The following is a 12,231-nucleotide window of genomic DNA, read 5'->3' as shown; positions in this document are numbered from 1 at the left end:
AACAGGGCATGTACACAACAGGTCCCCAAGGATCTGCTGCTAAGGTTTTTCTCCTGAGGTCCCTGACTTGAACTTTAAGCCTCCCAAATGAAGGCTGTGGCAAAGGAGGGGCTGTGGCACTTAGACCTTCTATTTTGTGCTGCCTCTGCTTCATTTGATAGCTTGGGAAAAAGAGGAAAGGTAGCACCAAGTCTCTCAGCAAGCCCTCCCCAGAGAAATTCATAGAATATTAGAATGGTTTGGTTTGGAAGGGACCTTTAAGATCATGTCATTCCAACCCCCTACCATTAGCAGGGATACCTTCCATTGCACCAAGTTGCTCCAAACCCCATCCAACTTGACCTTCCAGGGATGGGTAGCCATAGCTTTTCTGGGCAACCTGGGCCAGGGCCTTACCATCCTCATAGCCAACAATTTCTTCCCAATATCCCATCTAACCCTGCCCTCTGGCAGCGGGAAGCCATTCCTCCTCGTCCTGTCACTCCAGGCCTTTGTCCAAGTCCATCTTCAATTGTTAGGACAAAGTGAGTATTGGAGGGCTGGGTTGGGATGAGCACAATTGGAGACCACTCCTGCCCACAAAATTCAAGTCTCCACACTCAGGATGTGCAGAAATGGGGCTCCAGTTCTTAGGGTTGCACAAGGCACCCCCAAATGCCATATGTCCCTGCTCCTGTTCCCTTAGAGTCATGTCCCTATCCTGCCTCAGAGGGCTGTGTCACAACACAGAGCAGCCCAGTGCTCAGGCTAAAAGGTTTGATTTTAAGAGACTGACTCAACTCATGCAGTGAAACCCCTCTGAATTTTCCCACAGTATTTGATCCTCCATGACACAGAAAGGGATGGGGATGGGAACGGCCCAATCTAAAGGTGGGACCATCCCTGGTTCCTCCACTCTGGGGCTGAACCAGGGATGCTCCAGATGAGTCAGGGCTAGTGGTTCACAGGTGGATGCACAGTGGTGGCTCTGTACAGTGATGCTGGTCAATGGGGACAACTCTTTGAAGAGGGCTCAGGGCTTGTGGGAAATTTGCTTACCACCAGTGCACGAGTTAAAGCTCAGTCAGAAAAGCTTTCTGGGAGCTTTTCAGGAAAGCATCTGTCTTTAAGTAATTGTAAATATCACTCAAAATTAGGGCCATATACAAGAAATATAATAAAATCATCAGTTCAAAATTTGAGCAAGAGTGATCATTATGCAAATCCAGTTTCTTCTCGGTTCTTATATAGGAGGATGTTTAAAGCCTGGCTTCAGGCTGTAGGGTCTGGCATTTTGTTACAGTCAAATCCAGCTCAAAATAGAAGTCCTGAGCAGGAGGCCCAGCTAGGTCCCAAGGCCAGGATAACACCCAGGATAACGACCTTGTCTTGTTTAAGAGAAGAATAACAGAGAAACAGACAAGTAACTTGTGCCTGAGGAGTGAAAAAATCCTCAGACATGCCTGGATCAGCTTTAAAGGGCTTTAAAACAGCTTATTTGGTCTCACAAAAGCTTGAGGACTTTCCCCAGCAGCACCAAAGAGCTGAAGGATTCAAATTCAGATCATGAGCATACCCTTTTGTCTCCTCAAAGGCACACCAGCTGACAAGTCACAGGTTTCCCTCTGTGAGTGGGGTTTTGAAGAGAAAAATACCTTTATGCATGTCCAAGGCTCAGGGATGACAGCCCAAGCCTGGCTGCTGCACTCCAACATATTCCACCCTCTTCAAGAATGAGGGGTGTAAAAAAGAGCAGAAAGGGGGGAAACAAATGGATTTGCCATGGGCTGGCCTACACAGCAATAGTTTCTGCAGCATTATGCGATGCTGTGGGTCAGGTTGGAGATGGGTTCAGGGTGCTGTGCAGTGGCAAGGCCAGAACAGAGATGGTCACTGCATAACACAGCAGGTTCTTATCAGCACAGCTCCTCCTACTGTGGCTAAAGAAATCTAAAAGGATTGGGCCTTTTTTCCACTGAGGCACCCAGCAGTCCCACTTTCTGTATCGTGGATGTTTCCACATCCTGAAGTATGTGCATTACCTACCGAGGGAATGGTGCTGCACCTGGAGTCTTGTCTGTACCAAAAGTGTGCACCTATGGCAGCCCAAACTCCAGATCCTGATAGCAAACTGGACATGGAGAACCTTTTACCACAGAAGGGGTCATTAAAGAAAAAAAGGTAAAAAATAGTCTGGTAGGTTCCAGTCCAACATTTTCATGGAAAATACTTCAGGTTAAGCGACAAAAATAGCAGTTGACTAAAAGATGCGCTGAGGGTCAGGAGCAGGTGCTGAAGCAGTGCTTCATCGCCACCACAATGAGTCTCCCAATAGAGTTTTTCCAGCAGGGAAGAGCCAAAAAAACAGTCCAGAACTACTGCATACATGTTGCACTGTAAACAAAACTCAAGTCCCTGCGGCGCAGCTCACATGGTGTACCTGGCACACTGTGCTCATTTGCATGGGGGGGGTTCGTTAAGCGCCACTGAAGCTCTGGTTCCCTTGCTAAACAACAGATGCCATTGGCCTCATCTGTCTATGCACAAGGCCCTCACCCCCAGCTATAAATAGCCATTCAGAGCTCCCTGCTGAACTGATCTGAAAACATTTCGCATGAGGTCAGGCTGCCAATTAAACTGGAGAGCTCACAGCCACCCCAGGCCACCCGGAGACCAGCTGCTTGCATGGCCCTGGCTTACATCTCTCTCACCACCTCAGCTGACATTTGTTCGGAGATGGGGTGAAAGCTCTGCTCTCTGGGCACACAAAGTCCAGAGAGCCCTTTCCCTGGGTGCTTTCACCAGTGGAGACCTGTGGAGCCTCGGCAGCAGATCCTCTGAGGCACTCACAGCCTCCCATGCGCGGTGCCACAGCACAACCCTCCAGCACAAGTATTTTCTTGTTGCCACCCCTGCGTTGGCTGCTCTCTCTCCTAGTTACCTCTTTGTTTCCCTCCAACTTCTGCGCTTGGTGTTGGCCTCTCTGTCCCTTGGACAGCACAGGTCCTGCCTCTGACACCTCAGAGGACAACGGAGCATCCTCTGTCTGTCTGCTGATGGCCACAGGCCGCAGGGCAGCCTCGTCCTTGGCTCCCACCTCCTCCTTCCCTGCTGTTGGTTTCACCTGCTTATCAAAATACATGTCCTTTAATGAGAAGTGCACGTCATCACTGGTTTTAGTGTCCTGATTCACAGTTTTCCCAGGCTCTTTGACTTTTGGACTGGTTTCCACTTCTTGATCATTTGCTGCCCTCAAACGTGCATTCCTACGTAACGGGACAGGAGGGGCAAACCTGGGATTTGAGGGAGGATTGGCCCTGTCTCTGCCACTTTCTTCTCGCTTGGAAACTTCCTGCGTTGCTGCTGAAGGAGCCCCCACCTTCTTTTTCTTTTTAGCTGCAGAGTCTTTTGCCCCTGGCTTAGTCGCCAGGTCCTCCACTGTCTCATAGATATATGTGAGAAAGCTGTTCCCGTTCTCCTCCCCAGTCTCCAAAGTGGCATCTCCATTGGTCGTCACCTCTGCTTTCAGAGGTGCTACCAGTTTGCTTGGGAAGCCTGTCACTGCAGTGACTGGCTGCTCCTGTGTCTCAGCAATATCCTTGTGTAATCTGGACTGTGAATCCGCAACGTGCACTTTCGCTGCATCTTCCTTCTCCCATGAAGAGTCTCCTGACTGGAGATTCTGATCCCTAGCCAGCCTCCGCTTCCTCTGGAGCCTTTCGGGGCTCATTCCCTGCAACTTCTCCACCTCCACATTTTCTTTTCCTCGTTTCTTGCCCTGTTCTATCTCTTGCAGCTTTTCTTCAGCTTTTCTCTTCATTTTGTCAAACCACTTCTGATGGATTTTGAATTCCGTCATGGTTCCCACTTCCAGCACACCAGAGCAGGACACGATGCCTTTGGTATTTCTAGCTGAGGCCTGGTAAATGCCTGCATCTTCTTCTTGGCACCTGGAAACCAAAAGCTGTGCATGAGACCTACCCATCCTCCCCAGGATTCCTACTGGGCACATAGGCATTCCCTGCCTGCTCTCCCACTTCTTGCTCCATGGAGGCCAGAAAATGAAGATGTGGCCCATGAGATGCCCATAGAATGTGTGGAGGCCTGGGGCTGGTCTCCCTCCCCAGCTCTGCACTCTCTCAGTGCTAACAGACGAGCAGGTTTGATGTTAAATCCATGCCCAGCTCCACCCTGGGTTGTAACTCTGGTGAGAGAGGGCTGTTATGGAGGAGGAAGAGGCAGCACCAGGCTTCTCGACTGTTCTTGGTCACACTACTCTGCAGAACCTTCTCCTCTCAGCTCTTCACAGCCTACATGACACTCTTGTTCTTCCTCCACTGTACTGCCTAACCAAAGCCTTCCCACCCCACGTCACAGGCAGCAGCACAAACACCTGCCTGCCATCCCTGTTGTCACCCCTTGAGGACACCTGGTCCATGGAGATCCCTGCTCCTGCAAGAGGTGAGTCAGCCTCTGACAGAAATCTGGAGCACATCTGGGGCAGCAGAAAAGCCCAGGCTAGAAGCACAGGGATGACAGGACAATTAGCAGCACTGATATTCTGCATTTTCTGTCACTGCTGCACCTGTCTGACATCCCAGTTCCAGGACTTGAGGTTCGACAGGTCCCTGCCTGATGGGGACACAGCGTGCCTGGCTCTTCAGAAACACAGTCCTCACTCGAAGTTAAAAGAAGCTGGTAGTCAGGGCTGGATAAAGGAAGGCCTTGCCTCCATTCATCAGTGCCAAAGCAACCTTTTCCGTGGTGATAGGTAGGAATGGCCCTTCTGGGACAGGGCTGTAGCTTAGGACACTCCTGTGAACTGTTTCTGTTTTTGTCCTGCCTGACTCTCTGGACTATCATCCTGGGGGCAGATAGTGCTTCCCCTTTGCTCACCTTTGTCCAGCCCTATTGCTCAGCACTGGAAGACTGCAGAGAGAGGGATTTCTCCTGCCCTTCCTGTTGCTTCCAGCATGGCAGCTATCCCTGGATGCAGTAATGGATCTCATATTTGTGTGATCGGGGAGTCACCAGAGCAAAGAGCTGGAGGGGAAGGGACAGCCAGGAACTTGCAAAAGGGAGCGTAAGTGCTGGGAGGACATCACTGCTGACAGTTCCTCCAGCTACTGAGAATACACTCAGAGCTCCCACCACCAAATCCAGCCCCTCTCTAGCTGCTTTACTCACTTGTACAGCTGCAGGGTGTGGCGATTTCCATGACGGAATATCTCGTACTTGGGTAAGCCACAGTAGCGATCCATCTCCTCATCATCCTTGTACCATGTCACCTCCGGCTGCGGGTACCCTGGGGAGGAGATGGAGGGTGTGAAACATTCCAGCCAGGAGCACAGCCAGCTTGGTATCAGCAGCAAACCAAAACGCTCCAGCAGACCAGGACAGATGCTATTCTGGGCTCACCACATTCCTAAATCACACAGCAGAAACAAATAATGGAAACTTGATGGGCTTATCTCAGACTTTTATCACTCTTAGGAATAGGGCTATTTTTGAGAAAAAAATCCCAGCACTTCATTCCTGAACAGAGGGGCATGGATCACATGCTCATCTCCTGTAACACTGGCCAGGAGGAGAAGGTGAGCATTCCATCACTTTTATGTGAAGGGGCATGTTTTGATGAGACCAAGGCTATGGTTGGAGAACAGTTTTCCCCTCCATGGAGCTTTCAGCATTTAACATGGTGTCACAGCCTGTAAACTGATCCAAAACTTTCCATTGAACAGAAACAATCTTGATTGCATCACAGTCAGCTTGGTGTCCTACAAATGTCACTTGACAACAGATGTCACCTGCCTTTTCAGTAGAATGACATCATGATGTGTGTGACTGGCTGGCCAGCAGACTGGGCATGCAGCCACGTTCCCCACCACTGGCAGCAGTGTTGGATCAGCATGTGAGTCTCCCATGGACCAGTGCTAGCCACAGCCCTCAGTGCTCACCCACAGCAGCCCTAGCTCAGAGTAAGAGAAGTTTACATGCAAAAACTGTTCAAGCCAGCAGCAGCATGAGTTCCTGCGCTTCACACAGGGCTCCTGGCACAGCCAAGCTGACTTCCAAGACACAGGATGGAAGTTTCAATGATCACGTCATGTCTCAGCTATAGTCAATATGCTCAGCAGTTGTTCAAATCCCCAAGGCAGACACCCAAAGCTTATTTTCTGCACATGTACCTGCTGGCTTTCCCTGCGGCCAAAGGAAAGGGGTCCGGCACCTTCACCAGTCTCCCAGAGCTCACCCCACCAGTCCCTAGTACCCCAGAATGCAAGGGGGTTAGCTCCTATGGGCATCCCTGGCATGGAGCCAGTCAGGGCCTTCCAGGAACATCCAAAGTGCCCAGACTCAACGGCTCTGGAATAGTGACAGGGCAGAGACAGGGCACTCCCTGCCTATCCTAGATACTTGCCAGCTGCCAACCCACAGGTTTCAAGGCTGACCAGGACCCCAAACCTCTTCCTTGCACCAGACAGAGATGCTGGTAGCCCATAGCAATGCCTAAGCCCAGATTATTCCTGTTCCTATGAAGGTCCTATAGCAGGACTGAAAGTCCAGAAGTAGAGACATATCAGCAGGAATTCACTCCAGTTTTGGCCAATCCAAAATACCTTTGCCCAGAAAAACAGCATATGCCAAATCTCCTAATGTATTGCTTTGGTTCCCCTGCCCCAATCTGCCCTTCTGAAATACTCCCTGTCCACATCCCTTGCTTGTGGGGCTCCCCAGTGTCCTCTGGCCCCTGGTCCTCTGGAGGGATTTAGCCCACTGGGACCAAACAGGGCTGGGAAAATAAGCTCAGAGGAATTTTTCTGTCCTCCATGAGCCACAGCCATAAGCAGCAGCCATCCCATAGCCCAGACACCCCCACAGACCAGATTTTACTCTATTATTTTCCTCCCTCACCGAGGTCTCTTACTCTGCACTGCCCCAGCATTCCCTCTCCATCCTCACTGCCCCTGCATCTACCACATGCTGTGCTGCCTCATTCCTCTCCCACTGCTGCCACCAGCAGCTTTGGCTTTTCACTGGGTAGTGCCTCATTCCCCCTCTTCCACAGGAAGCCAAGCCATGACTTTCTCCCAAAACCCTTCCTGCATGGCTCTCCATCCTTACCTCTTGCCACAGCCTGCTTTTTGTTGCTGTTCTGACCACCCCTAAACCAGTTTCTAGAGATGTGCATAGCCCTCAGCTACTTGTGGCTGAAGAAAATGAGCCCTAAACTGGGAACTGAAGAGAGAAAGTCATGAGAGTATCCCAGTGATAGGATTGATAATGTTGCTTACATTTTCCATAAGATATTATCTACTGGCTGTACTTGGTAGCAGGACCTTGGGCTGAATGAGCCTGTGATGGATTCTTTCTGCTCCAGGGGCGATGACCCAAATTTCCATGCACATCTCACATTTTTCCAAGAGCAATCCAACCCTTCACAAAGGCTGTTCCACAAGCAAGTCCTCTGGGAGGCCCCTATGGTCTGTACTGCAGGGACCTGGTAGGTAGATTTTCCTAATACCCTACGGACAGCTATCACAGCCCTTCATTCTGGGAACTGCCAGCAGATCGTTTCCGAGAAACCCTGTGATGTCCCCCCATGGCCTCCACAGCTGATTTCCATTCCCAGTTGACATCTGCCGGAAAGAACTATGCTTTCCATAACTGTGCAGTGCCTCGAGGAAAGGCTTTTCCTCCTGCTAAGCCTAAACTCTGTTTGACCTGTAGCACTTGTGTCCTTGAGTATACCTGCTCCCTCCGAGGGGCTACAGCCATGCCAGCCCAGTGCAGGCAAGGAGGGATCAGCTCCCACTGAACACTCCCGCCCTGCAGCCGAAAGGAGCTATGGGCAAGTGAGAGCTAGAAGTCTGCAGGCAGAGGGATGCTGAAAGGTTTCCCACCTCCTACTTCGGGACAGTGGCCCCAGCTGCCTGTCCAAACACCATCCATCCCTCCCCAGAGGCTGTAACCTGAGCTAAGCAGGGGATGGAGAGATGCCTGTTCCGGGATGGGGCTCCCTAGCATAGGGAGGGGAGCTGCTGATGATGCTGCAGGCATCCATCTTCCAGCTGCTGAGTGAATGAATTCCCTGGTCCAGTCCGGGGTGGAGCAGGGAGGAAGGGGGGCAGGCATCACTCCTGGCACATCCCTTGCAACCATAACAAGGGGTGGAGCCGAGGGCTCCATTGGTGGGCATTGCCATACTGCAGGGCACCAGATGCTCACCCTTAGCATGAGATACCCTGAGCATAAATCAGCACTTGCCTTTCCAAAATCTGCCACTGCCGCAGCCCCCCTGTGCAGATGGTGCTGGGAGGGATTTGCTAGCTGCTCATCCCCTGCCTGCTCTAGCCCCAGCAACTGAGCAGTGCTGGGTGCTCCGGGGAGGAGAGCAGGCGTCCCCTGCACATCTTTGGGCCTAGCAAAAGCTTTTACGGAAGCGTGTCTTCCAGCAGCATTGCTCCAGCCATTACAGGATCTAGGAGACTTTTCAGAGCAAGGATTTTTTTTTTTCATGGAGATTGCCAGGTTTAGATCAAACATTCTCTTTCTGAAAGCTGTTAAATTCTGAGAAGCTTTGGTGACCGTATCCAAAACAGTTCTTAAAATATCTATCCAAAGCAGTTCTTAATATATCCATCCAAAATCACCCAGAGCAGCTCTGTTTACAGCAACTTTTTTTTTCTTTTTTGGGGGCAGGGAAGTGGGGAGTGTTTGTCTTCTGAAACGAAGGTGGTAAGAGTTTAAAACCATTACACATAATCACCACAGTTTCCTGTTTCTGTTCTACACAATCTATGTGGAGTAGGAATTTCAGGCAGTTTTGGGGAACAAAATTCATAGTAAGATCTCATTCTTTCTAGCTTCATGGATTTAAACCTCCCCAGCACCTGAAGACAAAGCTTCCAGCAATGCTGACAGGAAGAACAGGTACTTTCAAAGATTAGTAGCTCCCCACAGCACCAGCCTGTGGGCTCATTCTCCATCCTTCCCTTGTCCTGGCTGCCCCAAACCCAAACATTCTCATCTCCCAGTAGCTTGCTCTCTGCTCTTGTACTCACTACTCCACTTCCAAACCCTCCTGCATTTCTCCAAACATCCTTCATCCAAGCACTTCATGCTCATCCTTCAAACTCTTCCCTCAGAGGACCACCACAGATGCAACAAGTTGAGCTCTTTTATCCTTATTAAAATCCTCATCCACTCAGCCTGTGACTGCCTACTCACCCCACTGCTCTTCCTCTAGGCATGGGCAGAGCCCTTTCCCCTCTGTACTCACAACCATGGAGGCAGTGATGGGATCAAGCTCCTGAGCTGATGATTTGGGAAGCCAGGTAACAGGGGTTGAACCTGCCTAGGGAGGGCTGAAACAGCATTGAAGAGGCAGCTCTACAACAATGGGCTGGCACTGACATAGGATGGTCTTGGCTACATCCAATCACCACCTCTCCTGTTTGGACTCATTCCCTAACAAGCAGCCACAGACCCAGGCACCTTCATCCAAGCCCCCCATTTCATCAGCCATCTCTTCTTCCCAGCCAACGCTCTATGGAAATTACTGAAAAGCTGGAAAATCCTTGTAGAGGATTGTATCCTTGTAGAGCCATTCTGAAGAGAGAAGCCCAATATCCACTCACTGGGAAGGATCTGTGATGGCACTTGAGATCCCAAGCCCAGACAGACCTACCAAGGAAAACAACTGGTGCAGAGACATGGGGTGAAACTGCACAGTAAATGGAAATGTTCCATTTTTCACATCTTTCAGAGAACAAAGGATGAACTAATTTTGTCTAAAAAAACGAAATGTCATAACTAATGCAGGATTTGACCCAAAACAACCAAATCAAATGTAGTAGGGACACCAGCAGCAGGCAGAACTAGGCAACAGCAGGAAAGGAGGATCTGTGCCACATCCTGAGAGTATTAGGAACCCGCCTCTGCCTGACTTGCTTTTTCCTTGCCTGCACCACTCAGCACATTCTGGAGACTGGCTCTTCAAACATTTGCACCTTTCTGCCTTCCTAGGACATGCCCAGTCCTATTCCAAATATGTCCCAATGTGGGACTGCCCTGTAACTCTCATTATTGGCCAAAAAACAGAAAAAAAAAAATTAAGTTATTATTGTAGGTCATGTATCCATATTTGTGTCTTGAGCGTCAAAACAGGAGCAGCTGACTGTTTGCCCTTTGTCTCCACCAAAGTGTCCCTGGACTCCAGCCAAAGCGCTGGGACTGAACTGGTTCCACTCTGGTCATTGGCCAGGGATGCCACTGCCACTTCCTTTCTCCCAGTAACGTCTCCCAGTTGAACGCAAACATCATGGCAGGGAGAGATATCTGAGCTACTGACCAGACTCTGCAGTCAAGAGTATGCTTCCCATCTCCTGCCCCTCTCTCCCAAAGAGATCCTGAGCTCCTAAAGGAGTCCATAGGACCACATACAGGAGTTGCCCATATATCCAGGCTGATTTTCACAACATTTCCATGAAAATTCCTAGTTTTGTAGGTTTATTAATTGAAGTGCATAAAGATGTTTAGCAAGCACAAAAATACCACGACACATGCTGAAGAGACTTATTGACAATTTCCTTCACTTGAGTAGAAAATGAATCCAAGTATCAAGGTCAAGTTTTCCACCTGCTGCAAGTCATTAGAAAGAGATGGAGTTCATTGGAGCAACCCATCAACTTCAAGGTGCAGCTGGTGAAGATTTAGGCCAGTGAGGGAAGCCAAGACTGTTACTCTGGATTTCCCAACATATCTAAACATTTTCTCACCTCTGACACTTGTAGAATGGTGAGTTCCATGATATTGCACAATATGTCATGCTTCTGCTTTCAGAAAGCTTAAACTGGGAAGAGCTCTTCTAATGAATCCCCAAACATGCATGGTTTGGAGGCATCTCCCTAGTACAGCCCACTTTGGCCCTCGAAGCAGCAAGAAGAGGTCTGCTAAAGTTAAGCCTCAATAACATCAATATATCAGCTGTACCCCTGCAAGTTCAGAAAGTGAGACCTGCAGAACAAGGGAATCTGTGAGAGAAAAGCCAAGAATTCAAAGACAGCAGCTCTCAGAAGGTTCAGGCTGTGCTTCCTGGTGCATAGCTTATTTCCAGCATGTTTCTAACGGCAAACTAGATTTCCTCAGGAAATCCTTAGTCCTTGTGCCTAAGAGGCTCACTGGAGATACTCTCCTTCTAAAATTTACAAACTTGTTCAATGTCTCTCACTGAGCAACATGTCAGAATAATTAACATGAGCAAGGTCAGGAAGGATCACAGAGTTGTTAACAGGTACATACCACAGAGAGCAGAGGTTTTAGAGCACCAGTACTGTGGTGGTTTTAATCTAGGCCTTCCCTGGTTACCAGTTTGTAACCAAGGAAGGGGCAGTGTTCCCAGTATTCCATACAATTTTTACGTAAATCGAGGTATAAATAAGAAGGGAGGAGAGGCCTTCGCTCTCTTCTCTTCTGATGAAGTTCAGGAACAGTGGGTCCCTGCATTGGTCTCATTTATCTAAGGCTGAGGCCTGCAGCATCCACTGACCTGCCACGTGGAGGCCTGGGGAGTGCTGGCCGTGTGTGTGTCAATCCTGGTTTTTTCTAAGGGATGTGGTGAGATTTGTTTTACTAGTTATTTTACTAATTCTCGGGTTTGATTGTGTATATCTGCTTGGTGTCCTTTTTGTTCCCTTTTGTTCCTTTTCCCCTTTCCCTATCCCTTTGGGGGGTGTTTGGATTCCCTTTTGCTGTGTACATAGCATCTTAACTGTAATATACATAAAATATATAATTTTTTTTATATAACTAGCTTGATTTTCGGGATCTTCAATTTGCATAGTTTTTTTTCCTTTGTCCTGGGGGAAGTAAGAAGGGGGAAGAGAGGGGCTGCTACTGGGGGGATGGGCATTTGGCAGGGAGCCAAGTCCAAACTATCACAAGTACCTAAAGAACAATATCTCATCAGCAAAGGAGCCCCTTGCCTCTACACTAATGCACTGCCATGCCACTGAAATTTCTTAGCACCAGTCCTCTTTTTCAGCCTCTTCCTTCTCCTCCTCTTTTTGGCTTAACCCCTTCCTGCCCAAAAGAAGATTTTGGCTCATTGTGCAGAAACCAGCTTTTATTTCAGATGCTGACAGACAAAAAAGTTTGGCACTGATACAAACGCTCTAACCATCTACAGCCAGCAAAGACAGACGGTTGGCTTCAGTTACAATAGCCTTAGTCTCCAAAACTGCACATTCC

General features: G+C 49.2%; 1 protein-coding gene across 1 annotated transcript in view; it reads right to left on the bottom strand.

Moving 5' to 3' along the window:
- ALPK3 (alpha kinase 3) overlaps positions 1–12,231 on the bottom strand; it is a 34,249-nt gene that overhangs the window by 8,530 nt on the left and 13,488 nt on the right. Inside the window, 2 exon segments of the mRNA XM_027889808.1 lie at positions 2,921–3,929; positions 5,167–5,284. Of these exon segments, the coding sequence (XP_027745609.1) occupies positions 2,921–3,929; positions 5,167–5,284 (1,127 nt within the window).

Source organism: Empidonax traillii, unplaced genomic scaffold (assembly GCF_003031625.1).
Source record: "Empidonax traillii isolate 1590-97213 ecotype Southwest subspecies unplaced genomic scaffold, ASM303162v1 scaffold12:size2584012, whole genome shotgun sequence".
In the NCBI taxonomy this organism is placed as follows: domain Eukaryota; kingdom Metazoa; phylum Chordata; class Aves; order Passeriformes; family Tyrannidae; genus Empidonax; species Empidonax traillii.
The sequence above is the reverse complement of the archived record's forward strand: the minus strand, read 5'-3'. Positions and strand labels throughout refer to the sequence as shown.